At 41.0% G+C, this 22190-nt stretch overlaps 1 protein-coding gene across 1 annotated transcript in view; it reads left to right on the forward strand.

The window, feature by feature from the left end:
• Window positions 1-18034: 18034 nt before the first annotated feature.
• LOC310823343 (inhibitory synaptic factor 2A-like) overlaps window positions 18035-22190 on the forward strand; it is a gene marked incomplete at both ends in the record, with an annotated part of 43347 nt that continues 39191 nt past the window's right edge. The window contains one exon of the mRNA XM_083696187.1: window positions 18035-19260. Coding sequence (XP_083552313.1) covers window positions 18035-19260 — 1226 coding nt within the window. The remainder of the gene's footprint in view (window positions 19261-22190) is intronic.

Here is a 22190-nt window from a genome sequence, read left to right on the forward strand (position 1 = left end):
GAGAAGCGGGGTTACAAACGTTTTTCTTAATTATGGTGAGCATTCAGCTTCAGTTATCCACTGCAATCTTCCTTGGCCGATTTCTGAGCTCACCAGTGCTTTCTTTTCTTTTAATGATGTTCCAAACTGTTGATTTTGGTAGGTTTAAGGTTTTGGGTATCGTGTGACGGAACACACCTATCAAACCAGAAACACCTGTTAAGCCAATTGTCCCATCATTTTTGGGTATTCTGAAATAGGGGAACTATGCATAAAAAGTGTAATTTCTGAATTGTACGCGAATAACATCAAATAAAAATACCATCAAATACCATATGTACGTGAATACCATCAAATAAAAGATGAGAATCTGTACTTTAACCTCATTGTAATTGTTTGATTTCAGCCAAGACAAAAAAAAAAAAAAAAGCTTCACTGTCCCATTACTTACGCAGGGCACTGTATATATCTGTCTATAGTTTCTTATTATTGCTTGTAATGGGCTTATAAGTGTATTGGTTAATCAATTCTGAATTCTAATTTAGATGCCCACAGATGAACCCATCTTGAAAATAAGGCATTCATCTAAGTTTGAGTAGGCCACTGTAACACTGTAATATTGAGCTCTGTGGAAGTGAGGCAAAGGCTGAGTATAGGCTGCTGTAATACCAAGTATTGTAATGATATGAGGCAGCTGTGGACATTTGTTTAGTTTTACTAACAAATGTATTCTTTTTTCCAGACCACATGAGGTTGCATTTGGTCCAATGCGCCTCCCGACCAAAACGAGTTTGACACCCCTGCTCTAGAGAGAAATTGACATTTTAAATTGATGTTTGACAGTCAATCCTGTGTGTGACCAAACTAAATTCATTAAACTGAGTACTGTGCTTTTATAAGATTGGTGTGGATCTTGGTCATCAAGAGAGATACTGTGGTCTAGAAATACTACTATGCAATTGGCATTGAAAGATAGGAGGAAAATGTAGAAGCAATACGTGGGAAATGATCACAACACACACACACACACTTTCTCTCCTGTCCTCCCTCCTCCCATTGTGAACGGTGGCCTTCAAGGCTCTTTTTTTTTTGGGGGGGGGGGAACATTCATAACTTGCTGTTGAGTTGTGCTGACAATCTGTGAAATGTTCCTTTAAGCAGTTTGTTGTATCCTGGTTTCAGACTGATGGGTGCTAGCTGTTGCTAAGAGAATGAGAGCTATGCAGCCATGCAGCAGTGTAATCCGAAGCTAGTCATAGCCTTATGAAAAGGCACAGCCAGAAGGGAAACAGACAATTAAATCAATAAGACACCAGTCAACAGATTAGCATTCTGCCTGCTCTCCTCAGCTTTCTAATTTGGAAAGCTTTTCTGCAGGTTGCTTACACAAGCAAAGCACGGCAAACTTTAGTGGCTGATGTTCTTCCCCTGGGATTTTACTGTCACAAAGAGCCCTTGTTAATCCCAAAGAGCCCATGTTAGTCCCAAAGAGCCCATGTTAGTGCATTGTACAAGAAGTGCATTGTTATCTTTTGGACTGTTTCCCAAAACCATTGTTACTAATGTTGCACTTGAAAATGGTTGCAAATTAAGGATTGCCTCAGACCACTTGTACAGCAGCAAAATCCATTAGGTGGAGTCACTTTACACCTACAACATGCCCATCAAACATATAATTCATAGGTTGGATAATTCATCCAGGTGTGGTGGGGAATTTTGTTTACACTTGTATAACCATCATGTGTGTTCATATAGTGATCTATGTAGAGTGTTAGTATATTACATGATTGTAAAGCTGATCAAATAACTAAATCATTTCTAGCTTTTGAAACGTGCAAATATGATGATGTTATGAGGATATTTTGTTTAGGCTTATATTTCAATCATGAATGTGTGGATAAATTGAAAATGTGATACTTTTACGCGATTGCAAGCTAACTAGGTCACTCCCTGCACGACTGCGTGTCAACAAAACAATGGTTGATGGTCTTCATTTGCGTGCAAAACTAATATTAATTGCAACCAAAAAGTGGCCCAAATTTTGGGGATCAGTTGGTTTCAAGAAAGAAATTCAATTTACTTTGATAGCAGATGACGTCATGTCTGAGGTTTTCTACCCCAGGCCATCTAAAGTATTAACCTCTCAGAAACCACAAAGACTACACCCCCTAAAATTTAATAAAATGAATTAACGTTAACATCTCCAATAATAATAATAAAAGTTTCTTAATTATGAAATTCACAAGGACAAAATAAGTTTAATGAATAAATATTAACCTAACATAGATCGGTTTATACAAAAGGGATTTAAATAACACCTTCATAAATGTTGTGTCAGCTTCTTATACCGTATTTATGTAACATCTATGTCATATATGATATAGATGTGGAACAGTATGTCAGATTAAATCGGGAATGGGTGTCAAAATAAAGGTCTCTCCAAACTATATATTTTTTTTTTTGTCAGAATTTGACTTTTACACACAACCAATAATTGGCATTTGCCCCTCTATCACAATGTGGGATTATTTAAATGCTTACTTGAATTAAATGTGTGTTGGATGGAGCTCTCGGATTAAAACGTTACATACAGTACTGTACATAGAGGGCCTGCATGTTAAAACCTCAGAACTGACTGTAGGCTACTGTGAAGATGCGGTTGGTAGCACAGTATTTTTGAGCATCTCAACGAAGTGGCCTGCTGCACCTATCGATATATATTTATTCATGGGATATGACTGAGGATGTTCCCTAAATGTGCCTGTGGAAGGCAGCAATGCGCAGGAAAGCGTCAGTCTGGTGAAAAGCCAGAAGAACAGCGTGGGGAAAGAGATCGTAGAGAGCCAGGACTGGTCTTCTGGAGTTGCTATCTATGCCTGTAAATTGCACGAACAACGATAACCTGTGAATAATGATACGCAGGCAAAAGTATTTGCTACATGTCTAAAATTAGTGTCGCCATTTAGCAAGGGCTACGTTTTAGCTACTTCTGCCCTGTTCTTGATAAGCAAGCATGTAGCCTTGTAGCTAGCTAACTACATAGCTGAGGTTAGCTAGCTGCAAAAATGGACATAATGAACCTCAGAACTGACAAGTTCTGACATGCTAGTTTTCTTAAGGTAAAATGGCTTTTAACAGTGGCCACCACTGTCTGTTTTTGGCTGCAGGGAAGCTATGGATCAAACATCTTTAAAACCATATAGAATCTTATGCCTATTTGTAGACAGGACAGATTACATTTTTATTATTTATTTATTTATTTATTTTTTATGACCAAATTTGGTATTTCTTTATTACTCACATGCCCGAGAATGAAGATCGGAAAAATGTATACACCTATGTTAAACCACTTTACTGTAATCTTCACTAAAGCGGGCATATTTTGGGGTAGTTATCGTCCTGGCTGCGCATATTAGTTCTATTGAGAACAGTGGTAAGGCAGAGTTAGTTGCTGTTCTACTAGAACGTCATTTTCTACGTCACAATCACAGTCTCCCAAGCGGCGCGGGAAATATGATTACTCATACTGATACTGATGGGCAACTATGGTGCTGTTCATGACCGTGTCCATCATGGTGACAATGATGTTTTTCACAATTCCATGCTATTTGGTTATGTCTGTTCTCACAATCCATAAAACAGTCACCTCCAATCCTAAATGGGCAAAGCATGCGGTTATACTAAACAATGAAGAGAGGATACCTCCTTCAAAATTCATACAACTACAAGGTTAACAGTGTTATAATTAAAAACATAGATACAGAACACATTTGTATTCGTTGTACACACTATTCTGCGTTTTTTTCTTTCTATGGCTGATCCACAAAACAATGACATAAGTTGGTTATGATATACGAAAAAAGAGTACACCAGAAAACGTTTAGGAAATCTAGTTTGAATCATGCTATATATGCAAATGTCTTGAGCTGACATTGTGTCTACTTAAAAAAACTGCAATGCAGCCTGTAGCCAAATTCGACACAGCCAAATTAAATATGTACTGTTCATAAAATGACCACTGGAAAATATGTATGAATATTATCTTTAATGTTAGTATTGCCTTTATTATTTTTGGGGGACCGGATAGTACAGTAAACATTACATTGTCATTCACAACTTGTTTGGAGTCGATTTGACCATTCAGACTTGAAACCGTCGACAATTTGGAAATGGCAAGAAGAGTAAAGCACTTTCCCTGCAGTAGGGCAACCTTGATCCGGCGCAGCCAAGGACATGAGCTTGAGCATGCTATATGGGTGGTAGCATCTTCCAAAAAATGTCACCACATTGCTACTTTAGGGGCCAGATAGTGCAGTAAACATTACACTGTTATTCACAACTTGTTTGGAGTCGATTTGATAATTTATAGTCTAAACCGTTGTTAATCCAACAGCTCTTTTTAGAGCCACCATCTTGTCAAAAAAGATTATTTTCCTGTGTAAAATCAGTGCTATTGCTGTTAATGAAGCGTATTGCAATTTAAGATGTAACCATTGACTAGTGGGAAAAAATAGAATTTTCACGACGAGACACTAGGTGCAAAAAAAAGGGGATATGACGCTGTCTATGTGTTCCTGCCATATGAGGGGATTGGTGAGGATCAACCCATCATATCTGCATGTACACCATGATACAAAGTAAAACATGTTAGAAATGGTTTAGCTGTAACCTACGTTGGGTGTGAAAGATTTAATGGGGCTTGTAACAAATGGTAAGCCAAGATATTGTTCTATGAGCATTTCGACCGATTTATAGCAACATGGGTACACACCGTGAGGGGAACTGTGCAAACTTGGATGGGGTTTAAAAGTAAACTGGTAAACTATCTAGCTTTATGTGGCTATGGGCATGTTAGTAGCGTCAGCTTATAATACATAGCATAGCATAAAGTACATGGTGCGAGTTCAGGCTACACTGGACCTCCCGCGTTACAATGCCTCTCTTGCGGAGTGAATTGCTGGTCTGACGGATCTTAGAGGTGATTATCTCAGAAGTCAATTAATTGATTTCTCTTAAAATACATCTAATGGATGCAGGACCCTTTAAGCTTTAAAAGACTGTAATATTGGATGGGGTCTTCCGGCCAATCAAAATATAACCCCGAAAAACTGACTATGGTGAATATCTTTCGTAGAATCTTGGAAAAGTCTGTTGGTTGCAATGGAAAAACCTTGCAAAGACATGACAACGTTTAAAGCTATTTATCAGAGAAGTCAATGTTTTAAATTTAACAAGCAGCACATCATTTAAACAGGACACTGTCTACTTTCAGATGAAAGTATTTATGGACGGGGTTTCAGTATCTCAATGGAAATAAATGCCGTAAAACTTTCTAACTGAATCCATATGTATGTCCTTGATATGCACGTCTTAGCTCAACTAGCAGTATGAAGGAGCTGTCTGTGTACTCTCAAATTATATTGATATTTCTTTAGTAACTTCTGAATACACCCAGTCACGTCAAAAAGAAAAGCAAGAGTGGCGAGATTTTTCAGTGCCACCAAGTGAAGTAATATTTGAGGTTGGAGAGGATGCAGTGCAAGTTCTAATTGGTTAATTTGCTTTTGACTCACTGCTGCGTTCCATGGCAGTTTCACCATCTGAGACCAAAATATTTGCGTTCTATTGTTCTGCCTACCATTTGTGCCCAGTTGTGCTGTAATATTGATGACTGATTGGACTGGACTTTGCCCTGACAGCCTGAGATGCAGAAATTATTTCTGCCATTTATACTTGATTCTCATCAACCACAAAACCCTGATTGAGATGTGAGATTGAATAAGTATATCTCGTGAATTAGTTCAAATTTCACCTGACCTATCAGAGAGTTAGATGAATGCCATATTACTTACACCCATCTGTTTCTCTCAAGTCTATGCAAGTGGCTATAGGGTAGGAGTTTGAGGTTATCTGATTTGTGTCTGTGAGCAGGAACTCAACCTGTGATGAGATGTCATATTCATAAGTCTACCTAAAACACTGATGGTAACATGACAAGATGGATAGTGGTATTCCTTTCCTTTTACACCTTTTTGGGTTAAAATATGTTTAAGGACCATGGAGGACTGCCCAACAACATGTGTGCCTGGAGATGCAGAAGTCCTTTCAATTCCATGACATCCTCTACTCTGCAGACCCCAAGTCGAATACTACAATGATCAGTTATATTATACGGTATGGAATCGCTTTTACTTGTTAAGTTAGTATGAGGACAGTGTGGAATAAGACCCTTAGAACTGTTGCATTTGAACTGTAGGACCCATTACGTCTTGCTAATTGTGTACAGTAATAATTAAGGAATTCATTTTGCATTACTTTTCTGCTTTATTTTCCTGTCGCTGTTCATGTGGCTGCTGCAGTCATGAATAAGGAGCCACAGACAATCGGTAATGAGATCGAGGGTGCCATGGTGAATCATACTGACATATATTCCTGAATTGACTCATGACTCTTTACGTCAGAAATTGTGGAGGATTAATGTGTAATTAGATCAAATTGGGTTGAAATCGAACCATTGAAACAACCTCAAAATGTCTTTTCAACTTTCACATATGCCCCTGAAATTAATGTGGCATCAATATCGGACATAGACGTCTTTTCAACGTTGAATCAACCACAACATGTTTACTGGGATGCCATGCTTCACCGATTGAAAAGGTGTCCTCATCTGTTCAGTAATGGAGGAGAAAATAACTTGCTGCATCTGTATAATGCAGTCTGTTTTGCTGGTTGTGTCTGAAAGTGAGCTTTGGTGTTTTGATTTTGTTTCATCATGGCATGTTAGAATATGAACTTGAAACTTGTTTTCTGGTGGTTTTTATTGACTCCCTTTATAGTCTTTTTTATGCTGCAACCCTGTAGTCTCAGGTCACATTCCCCTCATCTTTTGGAAGTATCCATAGATATAGAATTGTCGCTTTACTATGCAGTATCCAAAAACCTCTATAGGTATGCTATGAATTATTCATGAGTATTGCTTTACATGTCACTTTACTATAGGGGTGATACATGCTTCATATGTTTGTTATGAACAATAAATGAATAAATTGCTATAAATTATTTTGCCCTTATACAAGTGTGGTTGATGATTAATGGCCCTTAGCCTACAATCATACTAATAACAATGAACATTAAGGCCGCTTGCTGGGTTTTCACAAATGTTGAACATGCTGGCCCTCCATGTACTGTTAGTCACCTTTCAATCCAAGAGCTCCATCCAACTCGCATTTCATTAAAGTAAGTATTTATATCAATTCAGTTAATTACACAATTGTGATAGAGGGGCAAATTCTGACAAAAATTATGGTTTGTGGGGACTTTTATTTTGACATCCATTCCCGATTTAATCAGACATACTGTTCCACATCTATATCATATATGACATAGATGTTACATGAATACGTTATAAAAGGCTGACACAATGTTTATGAAGGTGTTATGAAGTGTTTGTCAGATGTTATGAATGTGTTATGCATACCCTTTTCATATAAAGTGTAACCCATTGATCCGTCGTTGGTCAAGGGATTAATTAAATAGATCATACATACATTATTGTAAAATATTTGCAGGTAGGAATGTGCATAGTAATTTGCCCCAGTGTTATCCGTCCCTGATGTGACATTAAGTAGGCAGCAAATTACAATATAGGGACGGTGTGGGGGAAGCTGAGCGAATTTGTCATCAACTGTGGGCTGATATTGTCTTATATAGCCTACTGAAGACTTTTCTATCCAGTCTCTATCTCACTGAAAACCCTTACTCCTGTCTCGCATGAAAATTCCTAACTTTATTTTGTAATCCATAGGTTGAATTATCAAAGCTGACTCGTGCTTATTCAAGTCAACTCACGCTAAAACATTTCCCCTGCTTCTCCATACGTCGGGTGTTGCTGTATGCACATATAGGGCCTATGAGAATGTGTGATGACGGTGTGAGAATAGATAAGGATATTTTAAAAACAGTTGGTCCCATTGCTAGGTCCTCGTTTAGATAACCTGATATTTATACCATTTCCTTTCTTTATCTATGTAATTCATGGGCTGCTATAATAAAATTGATTTTGCCAATCTATCTGATAAGGCAAGCTCTGATAAAGCAAACCATGACAAACCATTCTCTCTCTCATTTTCATTTGAGTTATTATTTGGAGGGAACACCAATAATGTAAGCACTGTCAGTAAATAATACCAACAGAAGGATGAATCTTTTCAAACAGATCTTGCCACCACCTTGTGGTGGCTTTCAGTGGTACTTCACACATCTTCACAACTTGTGTCTGCTGCAACAGCAGCATTGACATACATCACCATTGTGACGGCAGTTTGAACTTACTGTATGCGTCACTGCTGACTTTGAGGTGAGTCAGTTATTTCACCCTCATTCTGCTTCTCATGGACAGAATGACAGGTGTGTCTTCGTTCACTGACCTTGACAGCTGAGAAAGAACTGTACTATGCACCAAAATACAAGAAGACATATTTGAGATGTTGCTGGTATACAGTACAATGTCATTTCCAATAGACTGTGAGGAGAATGCAACTTCTAATACAGGTACCATTACTGAATAAAAGTAGTTTTGGATAGATAGGTTTGGTAGTTAGTGTAAAATCATAAGAAGACCGGGTTGGTTTTCACCTGTTTGTCTTTCTCTTACCTTATGCTCCCTCCTATTCTCATTCTCTCTATACACTCACAGAACGCTTTATTAGGAACATCTGTACACCTTCTCATGGTGGAGGTGGTGTAATGGTGTGGGGAATGTTTTCTTGGCATGCTTTGGGCCTGTTAATACCAATCAATATTCGCTTGAATGCCACAGCCTATTTGAGTATTGGTGCTGACCATGTGCCACAATTTACCCATCTTCTAATGGCTACTTCCAGCATGATAATGCACCATGTCACAAAGCAAAAGTTGTCTCAAACTGGTTTCATGAACATGACAATGAGTTCAATGTTCTTCAGTGGCCTTCCCAGTCACCAGATCTGAATCCAATAGAACACCTTTGGGATGTGGTAGAACGGGAGATTCACAGCTTGAAAGTGCACCTGAGAAATCTGCAGGAATTGCGTGATGCAATCATGTCATCATGGACCAGAATCTCAAAGGAATGTTTCCAACATCTTGTGGAATCAATGCCACGAAGAATTAAAGCTGTTTTTAGAGCAAAGGGAGGCCCTACCCAGTATTAGTATACTGCTCCTAATAAAGTGTTCGGTGAGTGTGTGTGTGTGTGTGTGTGTGTGTGTGTATGTATATATATATACAGTGGGGGAAATAATTATTTGATCCCCTGCTTATTTTGTTAGTTTGCCCGATTACAAAGAAATGAGCGGTCTATAATTTTTATGGTACTTTTATTTTAACAAATAGACACAGAATATCAACAAAAAAAGTCCAGAAAAACATATTATATAAAGTTATAAATTAATTTGCATTTGATCGAAGGACATAAGTATTTGATCCCCAAGCAAAACATGACTTAGTACTTGGTGGAGAAACCCTTGTTGGCAAGCACAGAAGTCAGACGTTTCTTGTAGTTGGTGGGATTTTGGTCCACTCCTCTTTACAGATCCTCTCCAAATCCTGAAGGTTTCAAGGCTTTTGCTTGGCAACTCGAAGCTTCAGCTCCCTCCACAGATTTTCTATAGGATTAAGGTCTGGAGACTAGCTAGGCCACTCCATGACCTTAGTGTGCTTCTTCTTAAGCCACTCCTTTGTTGCCTTGGCTGTATGTTTTGGGTCATTGTCATGCTGGAAGACCCATCCACGACCCATCCTCAGTGCTCTGGCTGAGGGAAGGAGGTTCTCGTCCAAGATCTTATGGTACATGGCCCCGTCCATTGGCCCCTCAATGCAGTGAAGTCGTCCTGTACCCTTAGCAGAGAAACAACCCCAAAGCATAATGTTTCCACCTCCGTGTTTGACGGTGGGGATGGTGTTCTTGGGATTGTAGCATTCAGCATTTCTCTCCCTCCAAACACGAAGAGTCGAATTTATGCCAAAGAGTTCAATTTTGGTCTCATCTGACCACATCACCTTCTCCCAAGCCTTCTCTGAATCATTTAGGTGTTCATTGGCAAACTTCAGATGGGCCTGTACATGTGCCTTCTTGAGCAGGGGGACCTTGCGGGCACTGCAGGATTTCAATCCGTTACGGTGTAGTGTGTTACCAATGGTTTTCTTGGTGACTGTGGTCCCAGCTGCCTTGAGATCATTAGCAAGCTCCTCCCGTGTAGTTCTGGGCTGATCCCTCACCCTTCTCATGATCATCCTTACCCCACGAGGCAAGATCTTGCATGGAGCTCCAGGCTGAGGGCGATTGATGGTTATTTTGTATTTCTTCCATTTTCTAATAATTGCACCAACAGTTGTCTCCTTCTCACCAAGCTTCTTGCTGATGGTCTTGTAGCCCATTCCAGCCTTGTGCAGGTCTACAACTCTTACCCTGATGTCCTTTGAATGTTCTTTGGTCTTGCCCGTGGTGGTGGAGAGGTTAGAATGGAAGAGATTGATTCTATTGACAGGTGTCTTTTATACCCATAACAAGCAGAGATTAGGAGTACTTTCTTAAAGTGACAGGAGTAATCTGTGTGCCTCATGGGCATATAACCGGTCTGTATGAGCTAGAATTCTTGCTGGTTTGTAGGGGATCAAATACTTATTTCCTTTGATCAAATGCAAATGAATTTATAACTTTATATAATGTGTTTTTTCTGGACTTCTTTGTTGATATTCTGTCTCTATTTGTTAAAATAAAAGTACCATAAAAATTATAGACCGCTCATTTCTTTGTAATCGGGCAAACTAACAAAATCAGCAGGGGATCAAATAATTATTTCCCCCACTGTATATATATATATATATATATATATATATATCCCCTTTCCAGTCTTCTCTCCTTCCTTCTCTCCTCTCACCAGCAGTGTCAGGTTTCTCAAAGTAACGTTGACAGGAAATATCCAATTAAAAACACAATGCATTATTATTTCACAGCTTTTCACCGACATATCGGAAGTCCCTCAGATTACATAATGTTTCAGGGACAGGAGGTGCCTCTGCAACAGCCAGTGCATGTGCTCAGAGGACGAGAACGAGATAAGGAGGTCTTTATTGTTGATGCATGAGCTCACCAGCTGTGGCGACTCTGGACTTTCCCTGGCTGCTTGTGCTCTCCCTCTCCCCCTTCCTCTCCCTCTCTCTCTCTCTCTCTCTCTCTCTCACACACACACACACACACACTCATTCACTCACAAATGCACAGGGATTGCAGCAGCAGCGCGAGATGGAGATCTCCGCTGTGTGTGTGAGTGCCTATTGCCGGTGAGCGAAGTAGTGTCAGTGATGCTTGAATGAGGTGAGAGAAAGAGAAGGGAGAGAGACAGGAGCAACACGGCAGGCTATCGCTGTGGACCTTATGGGTTCGAGGCTGGTTTATTTGATTTTTCTTTCTCGCTGATATCCTGAATCTTTTGCAATGTGCCATAACTATCCCAGCTGTCACTGCACAGGCTGCCTCTCCAGTCACCACTGCTCAGCCTCAGAGAGCTTCTCCTTCCACTGGGCAGATCCCTTCAATCCACTAAATGAATGGATATACAGCGGCTCTATGGGACATCTCGGCTTTCTTGTCCTGTCCTGTCCTGAACCTCTGATCTGTTTCTCAACGTAAGTGTCTTATAGACTGAAGTCTATTGTATCAATAGAGTTAATTTACAAAGCACACATAAACTTGTCTGTTGATGAGATGTGATTGTTCATACCTAAATGGTGTAATTTGCCAGGTACAGTGCCGTATGTGGATGTACTTTAATTGTAATATTGTCAGTTTCTCTGCTTTTTTTGTTTCCAGAGGATGATATGTGGATATATGAAGAGAATGGGGTTGCATCTTTGTACTCTTGCCTAGCAGTAAAGGGCTCATGATTAATCTGAAGCAAGCATTGACATTGTGTGTTCTGTTACAGTGCTGCGTGTTATTTGTTTTTCACTGTTGATGATTATTTATCCTGTTCCTAGTTTAGAAAGTGTAAAGAGCATATTTTTCAAAAGAAAAGGTTTGCAATCTATATAAGCTAGTAATCTAGTGATACATTTTGACTGGTAATCTTTTCAATTTAAGCCCTCTGAAACGCCTTCCTGACACTGCCTCATGCAATGCTAATTTGAACATCGAGAATGGTTTTATGAAAAGCATTGACACTAAGCGCTCATGAACATGATAATGAGATGCACTAGGGATACGGTACAGCACAGAGGGAGGCTGTGTTCCAATGCAATATCCACACTTGCATACTACTTAGAATGAATCAATGTAGTGGCCATGCATTCTAAATAGTATGGTAGTATGTATGCATGTTGGAACCTAGCCGGATACTGTATAATGTGTATCATGGGCATTAAGAGTGTTGCTCAAGGCTGCCGCTGACAGGGAGAAGAGGATCCTGTCAGGGATAAGAGACTTATCATGAATAATAACGTGTGATCTTGAAGCCACAGGGCACTACATTACATACAGGGGTGTTCATATGCTCAGTCTCTCTCTCTCTTGCATCTCTTATCTTTCTACAAAGCAATGTTCCATTCTCCACTTGCCTCAACTTCAGGGGTGCAAACTGGTGAGGGCCTAAAACGGCTCCACTTATTTTTCCCACATGAAATAATAAGAAAAATGTACTTTAAGTGGAAAACAAAGCTATACACAGTTAATCAAAATACAGGACTGCACATGTTTTATTTAGATGCCATGCAACAATAGCCTAGATGTATGTTTTTTTCTGCTCTGTTGTTGTCTGCCAAACAGGGCTAAATTAAGTACAGTATGAAGTGCAGAATATAAAAGATGGAACACAGGCTAAACAGCAATAGTGCTGTTAAATCAATATTGATCAATTCACTTATTCAGTACTGCATACACATTTACATGTTCACATGTGTATTGGCCAAAAAGGAATGAGGAATAATCAGATGTCATGCACACAATACTTTATCGGGGGCTCACAATGTAAGTGAAGAAGAGGGGATAAGTCTGAAGCGGGTGTAAGCCCCCCCTGGAAGATGGGAGCGTTTGCATTTATCAAAGATCCGAAACATGCCTCATTTTATGTCTAAAACATTTGACAAAATACAATGCTGGTTTAGGCTACACTGCATTGTCTGCTACTGCTTCATGGTGTAATGTTGCTACTGAATGTAAGCTACTGCAACATCTGTTTGCTTTTGCATTAAACCACACCAGCCTGTACTCGTAGTACACTTAATAAATTCACCTTTCAGAAGCTTATTTTTTTTATAGGTCATGTTTCTTTAACAACTCATGATGGAATATTAGGAGTTGTTGTTAGGTTGTTTTATTTTGCAAGTCACTCCCTAGTTTAAACCCAACAAAATGTAATTTAACCTTCATTTATGCAGGGGAGTCTCTTTGAGACCAGGATCTCTTTTTCAGGGGAGCCCTGCTCAGAAAGCCTAAAGAGAACGACATTTCAAACTAAATTAATAAAGAAATTATAAAATGTAAACCATACAATGAGCTATGTGAAACATATGCAGTCCCTGGAGGCACTAGAGACTACATTTTTTGAGAATCTTGGATGTTGTTCCAATATTGTGGTGCATAAAAACTAAAAGCGTTCTTTCCTAACTCAGATTCTACAAAGGGGACATCTATACATTCTTGTATATCGACAATTTGTATCTCTTAATTTCATGAGTGATGGAAGGTAGTGAGACAGCTTTTTATAGAAGCCCTTTGTAAATAAATAGGAGGCAATGCCTTTCTCTTCGGATGGTCAGTGATGGCCGGCCCACACCTTTATATAAATTACAATGATGCTCACGGAAACCGTCCCCAGTAATGAAACGAAGAGAGCTATGGTAAATTGCGTCAAGTGACTTCAGTGTAGTAGCAGCCGCGTGCATATATATCATGTCCCCGTAGTCTAGACTTGACAATTAAAACTGAAGCATGATTTATTTGTGTAGAAGAAGCCTAGCTTAATTCTTAGTTTATTTGCTTAGCTTATATATACGTTTTGAAAGATAGCTTGTCATCAATCCAGATCCCTAAGTATTTATATTAAGGAACTTGTTCAATTTGAGGGGCCATTTGACGTATATATCTGCGAGTCAGTAGAGCAATCTTTGTGGCCCCTGATAAAAAGAATATATTTAGTTTTATCGGCATTAAGTACAAGTTTAAGGTTCATCAGAGCCTTCTGTATTTCATCAAAGGCTAGCTGGAGGTTAGCTATAGCCTGTGTCACAGAGGAGCAGTATACAAAATAGTATCATCAGCATAAAAATAGACTTACAATTTCCTAATGACAGACCAATAATATTTATGTAAATGGTAAATAGCAGTGGACCTAGAATTGATCCCTTCAGGACACCTTTAATTATCTCAAGAAAGCTAGACTGCACACTCCACTCCATCAACTGAAATGCATTGTATCCTGTGCTGCAGGTAATTTTGGAACCAGTTGCAGGCTGACTGGTCTAATTCAATGCCTCTGCAGTAGCAGGGCATGATCAACGGTATCAAATGCCAGTGAATATCAGTGGTATCAATTAAGAGGGCTGCACAATCCTTTTCTTATCTAGAGTGTTCACAATATCACTGGTGACACTGCAGTAATGGTGCTATGCCCAGTCATGAAGCTTAACTGGGTTGTTCAAAATGCAATTCATTGACGAAGAAGGGCCGTAACTGAGAGTTTATCAGGATTTTTTCTCAACAGGAAAGACTTGAGATAGGGCGGTAATTATTAGAGTTGCTAGGATCACCCTTTTATGCCTAGGGATACGTTTGCTGTCTTCCATATAATATGGTAGCATGGAGAATTGTCCAAAAAATATGAGCCAAGGGTTCAGCTGTCAAGACAGCAGACAGTTTCAGAAGATATCGGTCAAGCACGTCAGCCCCTGTGGTCTTTTTACTGTCATTATCATACATAAGGCATCTAATAATCAGTGCTAGTGGACTTAAAACCTGCGAGAAAGTGACCTGCTGTTAAATGATACTGTTGTGATACCATCACTATTCTGCGAGACAATCCCATTAGAAGAGCAAAAACTAGACTTATTCATATAAATATGACAGTGGCTGACTTGTTTGGGTACAAAACACCCTAGGCATGCAACAATAGGCCGGTTGTGAGATAGCAACATAATATTATGGATTTTTATGTCCAACACAAATTGCATTAATGTTGCAGAGCATCAGCGATCGACCCAGGCAGCCAGGTTCTAAGTTTGGACTGACATGTCACCTGGAAGCTGGGGGCTGGACCACCATCTCACAAACAGCAAAACTACATTGGGAACAAGGGTTGGGACAAGAATAACCTGTTAAACCATGATCTATATACTGTACTCACAGGACAACAACCTCTGACCAGGGCACAAAGAAGAAAAAGAGAGAACTTATCCCCACTAGCCTACTGCTTTTATATCCCATAGTATTTAAATTAGGAGCTGTTTGCAAGGAGAACCAATGAGACCACATCAATTCTAATCAGATGACACCACAGTATTGACACATTCCTGAGGGCTTGTAAAACTTCACAGAGAAATCATAGTCCTTTGGCCCATCGGGGGAAGGGTCATTTGAAGAAAGGGGGGGAAGAGCTGATGTCTCCCCTTTCAACACCAGAGCAAAAAATTAACACCTGCCATCCGCCGGTAAATCTGTAAATCTTACCAGCCACTTTGGCGGATAGCCAACAAAGGTTTGTGAATACTATGCTTCAAAAACGAAACTGGTGCAATCTGCAATTATGGTGACCATTGATTCAACATACACTCACCAAGCACTTTATGAGGAACACTACACTAATACTGGGTAGGGCCTCCCTTTGCTCCCAAAACAGCCTCAATTCTTCATGGCATTGATTCCACAAGATGTTGGAAACATTCCTTTGAGATTCTGGTCCATGAATACATGATTGCATCATGCAATTACTGCAGATTTTTCAGGTGCACTTTCAAGCTGTGAATCTCCCGTTCTACCACATCCCAAAGGTGGTCTATTGGATTCTGATCCGGTGACTGGGAAGGCCACTGAAGAACACTGAACTCATTGTCATGTTCATGAAACCAGTTTGAGACAACTTTTGCTTCATGACATGGTGCATTATCATGCTGGAAGTATCCATTAGAAGATGGGTAAATTGTGGCCATGAAGGGATGCACATAGTCAGCAACAATACTCAAATAGCCTGTGACATTCAGGCGATGATTGATTGGTATTAACAGGACCAAAGTGTGCCAAGAAAACATTCCCCACACCATTACACCACCTCCACCATGAGAAGGTATACAGGTGTTCCTAATAAAGTGTCAAGTGAGTGTATGTGACAACATCCTGCTGCTCCTGCCTACTCTAGCTGACTGCACAGTAAAGTCAGACATGTTAAAGACCTGCTACCCCAGGGAAAGAGATACAATCCTATCTATATACTGTAGTCAAGACGATTAGGCTGATGGCGACTCAATCATAGTAGCCTTTCTGATCTGAATTAGTTTTTACATCTAACATTTTAGCATGAACTGAAGGGCTATTGGAACAGACAACGTGGTCTGCCAGAGTACATCAGGAGATTTAAGAGGATTACTTTTGCAATTTTAGAGTCAATGCATTATTCATAATCCTTTGGCTGGCTGGGGCCAAATCAGGGAAGGACCTCAGGTCATTAACAGAGATAGCTAGCTCTGAAAGGAGGAAGAAGACGGAAAGGATCAAGGGATTCAGAGCTGTGACAGATACTCCCACGTTGCCACTTGTCTTCAAAAAAACATATGGAAGTGAAGGGCATCTTTTACATTCTCTTTGTGTGAATTACCATTCAGATACTTTACATGCTCTGAATTGTGTCTGAGTGTGGAATGTGGTTATGGTTTCAGGGGTGTGAGATTGTTTTTTCCTGGTGTGAAATAATATGATCCCATGTGAATCAGCCTTGAAGCAATGGAAAATAATTTTCTATCTGTGGAAAGCGCGTTTCTGACAAGCAACTCAGGCTGAAACCCAAGTGTATCTGAAAGAGTTATATCATTTTCTAATGACAATGCAGTCATTCTAGCTAGCATAATGACCCATAATTTCAGCATTGTTTGATGATGCCCAAAAGCATCATGGACTGCAATTTCAGCTTCTATTATTCCCTAATATTATATGTAGTCTTCTCCCTGGATCGATTTTTTTCATAGCTCACAAGCCACGTAAGAAGCATATTAGTTTTGGGCTTTTTTTTCCCGCCAAATTAACGTCAAGCATACACGCACCTCCAAGGCACCTCTACTTCAGCAACTGACTACACCTGCGCTATCTACCTCTTTGGTCCTCATGTTGACAGACAATAGCAGACTCCAAAGACAAACACAAAGCCTAGAATCAATACTAGACATTGACAACTATCTTATGCCTGCACAAATGATATGACAGAACACACCTCACCTATCAAAAACACCTATCAAGCCAATTGTCCCATTACATTTGGTGCCCTGAAATTGGGGGACTAGTCATTTCTAAATGGTGAAACCAATATGTACACCAAATAAAGGTTGAGAATCTGTACTTTAATCTCATAGTAATTGTTTGCTTTCAAGCTTCACTGTCCCATTACTTACACAGGGTACAGTATATCAATGATGCCATCAAGGGCCTCTCTTTGTGTAGTAATAAATGAAACATTATGAAATGGCTTCTTCTGATGTTTCCTTTTAAGACTGTTGTGCATAATTTAATGTCCTTTAAATTGGCTTTCATGTTCATTATTAGTCTAATTGTTACAATGACCAAAAATCAGGTATGGTTGACTGCATCACATTTGCTTGAATTGACATTTATGCTTCTGATGTATATCATGGATATGAAAAGGAACTTGTATCATCTGTGGTAGCAATCATAAAGCTTAAATAAACAGCAAGAAAAGAAAACAGACACATCTAGGTCATCAACTCTCTTTCTCTCTCTCTGTATCCAAAACAACTGTTATTCCAGCCTCAGCATATGACATGAACTCTATATTTCTCTCCTCATCTCCCTGCAGGAACCATGGTAAGCAAGGAAGCCAGTAAATGCGTGGTTCTCTCAAACTCAGAGTCTGACTCAGAGATAGGTCTGTCGCAGGGCCTGGAGGCACATTACGGCCTGGAGGCACATTACGGCCTGGGGCCCAACAGAAAGCAGCAGGTGAAGAAGAGAAACAAGGCCTTACAAGTCCACTTCAAGGACATCTGCGAGGCCCAGAACCAGCAGAGGGCCGGAGTCAGGTCCATTTCCTGTAAGGTTGCATACAGGAAGTACATGACCATGCCCGCTCGTCGTTCCATTCCCAATGTGACGAAGAGCACAGGCGTCCAGACGTCGCCGGATCTAACCAAACGGTATCAGACATTCCCCTTCGAGCGGAAGAAAGAACATACGATAAAACACACTGCCTTGGTGGAGGACTACAAGGGCCAGAAAAATGGGTTCCTGAGTGACGTGAAAGGAGCAGAGGAGGGAGAAGGGAGTTTGGGTCCTCTCAGTGTGGCCGGGGGGGAGGTTGTGGGCCAGACGGAAGTGCTGCTCCACCACATTGACGACAGCAGTGGCTCAGACGACCTGTTCATCGCTGCCACCTGTGTAGATGGGTGCGTGTGCCCGCTGGACCCCTCTCGCCTCACAACGGAAGCTGGACACTGTCCAAGCACGCTGGATCCCAAGGGAGAGCCGGGGTACCAGGTTTGTGGTGTCATGAGCACCAAACACAAAGGATTACCCAAAGCCGAGACGGGCGCCGCTAACACCTCCACCAAACGCCAGCTGGCCGACTTTGAGGAAACGACGGTGGACACAAGGTCAAAGGTCACAACAGGGCCCGTCGCGTGGAACTCCCTGATGCAAATGGTGTGTCTGGGGAGCCCCTCGGCCTCTGTGCGGTGTAAACGCAAGAAGGCCAGGCAGCTGAATGGACAACAGTCCCAAACGCTGCCTCACAGTGCTGGCTGCTCCTCCATGCAGGCACACGGGCAGAGTCAAACCAAGCATTTATCAGCCACCACCACCACTAAACCCCAACAGGGTGTGGGCGACCAGGGGTGCTCCACCACAGGCCAGCTGGGTACAGGGGTTGCAGGTCTGGGGGCCTGCCGGCAGTTAGTGCCTCCACCTGGGGACGGGGACATCAATGGACAGCTCCAGGCTATGGAGGTCCTGATCAGCTCCAGCCAGGAGACAATCAAGGTCTTACTGGGGGTCATCCAGGAGCTGGAGAAGGGCGAGGCGCAGAGAGAAGGGTGAGTAGCCATTGTTTTTAAGGTTAATGTTCATTCAATGTCATTGTAAATAATATGGAAAGATACACAAATTGTGATGTCGTACAATTGTTTTAAAAGGCAAGTTAAAATACAAATCAGCCCAATATGTATATGGGAACTGCATTAACATATACATAAATGTCCACAATTCATTATATACAGTAGAAGAGAGTATAGAAGAGAGAAAAACGTAACCTAATAACCCAAAGTGGCACATTAACTTTAATGCTTTGGTTTAGTATACTAAGAGGGTAGCAGTGCTTAGTAGTCTCAATCCCATAAGCACATTCTGCTTCATCATGAAACAGCAGTGGGACAAGCTCTGTAAGCTAAATTGAGCATGTGAATATATGCATCATTGCCGTATGTGTCATCCCATTGCAAGAGCAAGAGGGTATGCGATAGCCTCTACTCTGATTCTACTTCAGATATTATTATGTGTATTTGCTTAGGGATAGTACCAAGCCCTAAGAAGTACCATAACACTTTCTGAGCCGTGTCCAATGGTCAGACTTCTACAGGAATGGGCTGGAGGTAAATGCCTGGGTGCTGTGCCTCAATCACTAAACAAATAACTGTGAACACATTTGCATTTAAGGCCTTATCCAGAGCCAACAGAGCAGTCCCGGTGTCACTCCCTGGAACCTGGTTTAAAAGGCCCAATTAGCACCACCCTGTCAAGCCCAGCCTTTAATCTTCTCTGAAGTGTGGGGCTCCTTTGGCACCTTCACTATGTCTCAATACTCTATTATTAGAGCCTGCATGTGTACCAGAGGAGGCTGGTGGAGGTTGAAAACGGAGGACAGGCTCATTGTTATACATAGAATCAATTTGATAGCATTTCATTCCATGCATTACAATCAGCCCACCCTCTGATTTCTACCTCCACCAGCCTTGACTGGTGTGTACTCACCCACTCAGCTACCACAAGGCTCACCGCCTCCATCTTAACTCCACTCTCTCCATCATACCTTCTACCCCCTCCAACAAGGCTCACCGCCACCATCCCACCTCCTCTAACCCTAACCCTTGAACCTTTATTTAGCCATGTAAGTCATTGAGAACAAATACTCTTTCAAAATATCAACCGAGTTTACATACAATCATAGTTTCTTATAATAAGCAATTGAATATAGGCTTATTCAAAATGCATTCACTATTTTCACCGTTTATGTAAAATCTATTTTTAAAAAGTAGATTACGAGATTAGTATAACACAAAACTCTCTATCATCCCTTTGGTAAAAGGCAATCCCACGCTTGGGGTCAACAGTGGTCTAAGACCAAATTCAAAATCCCAGGATGATTTGCTGACAGTTGTGGCTATTAGTGTGTGTAGCAGTTGTAGCCTATCCTGTTAGACACATAGTAATCCAACCCATCCTGACTCTACCTGTTTTTCACAGGTTATCAATAGAGCATAGAGCAATATCCATCTCCCCCCAGGGCAGTAAGAGGTGCAGGGACACAGTGAGGACGTCTCTCACAACACAAGCCTGGGTCTGTGCCAACAAACAGTGGCACCAGCTTAGAGCTGACTTTCAGTCTCACAGCTTAGAGAATTACTTTTCCTCCATTACAAGGCATCCGCACACACACGCATGCACGCCCGCACGCACACACGTACACACACACACACACACACACACACAGGAACATTCCTTTAAAATGTAAGTAAACACATTTCAGTTTATTACAGTACGGAAAGTATGAAGAATGCAATAACCTTGATTATGATGGTACTGCTAGATATCAGTATGTTGAAACTTTTTTAGTGTGTATGGCTTGCACTTTATTGTACAGAGCCACGATCTCTGAGGTTAGAGTGTAAAATGAACTCAATGACCTTGAATCCCCAGCTTTTTTTATCCACTCAAGGCAGGGTTCTTCCTACTATGAGGTCACTGCTTGGTGACATGGGTGAACAGATAGGGTTCAACCTCTCAGTCATCCATCAGAGTCCTAGTGACAGCAGCAATTACATTTGCTGGAGGGGGCACTCCTCTTGCCCCTTGTGCTTTGCAACTGCCCTCACACACACACACACACACACACACACACACACACACACACACACACACACACACACACACACTCCCTGAACAAAATTATTGAGACCAACGTGTGAGACATGATTGACAGGGGACTGTTAAGTCTGGGAGAGATTTATATACACAACAGTTCTAGGATTTTACAGCTTGCCCCTGTAGGAAAACCCTTTGAAGAACTGTTTTCGATTCTATGTACAACCTTTTCCTAACAGAGAGTTCTAAATAGCAATAACAACAATTGTACATTGCACCAAAAAGGGTTCTTCAAACTCAACTTTAATTAGAAAATAATGGAATTTAAAGAATAAAATACATTAAACATGATGGTTTAATGTATCGTTCTTCTTTAAATCTCATTATTTTCTAGGATGGTCAGTTTTCCTCCATTTCCTCTCATCTGCTTGAAGGCCTGTTCTACTAGCTCGCAGGGATTCAGACAGCCATGGTGCAGGAGGAGAGGATCTTGCTGGCCTAGAGGAGAGTTGACACAGAGTCAAAAGATGAGGAGAGTGTGGATATGAGGATGGAGGAGGCAGCATCAGTAGACAGAAGGGAGAAGGATTCAGTCGAGGGTAGGGACGATAGAACAGAGGAAGAGAGAGGTGGGAGAGAGGGTCCGCAGGTTGTGCCGGGTAGTAACAGAATGGGAGGGAATGGATTTGAGGAGAAGGGAGAAAGATACAAAGTGATGGTCAGAAATTGGAAGAGGGGTAACAATAAGGTTGGAGGTGGAGCAGGATCTGGTGAAGGCAAGGTCAAGCTGATTGCCTGCCTTATGAGTCAGGGGACAGTGAGACTGGGTAAGGTCACATGAGGAGATAAGGTTAAGAAATCCAGAAGAGTGAAACGAAGGACATCC

The sequence above is a fragment of the Argentina silus genome (genome assembly GCF_951799395.1).
Source record: "Argentina silus genome assembly, chromosome: X".
NCBI classification, from domain to species: domain Eukaryota; kingdom Metazoa; phylum Chordata; class Actinopteri; order Argentiniformes; family Argentinidae; genus Argentina; species Argentina silus.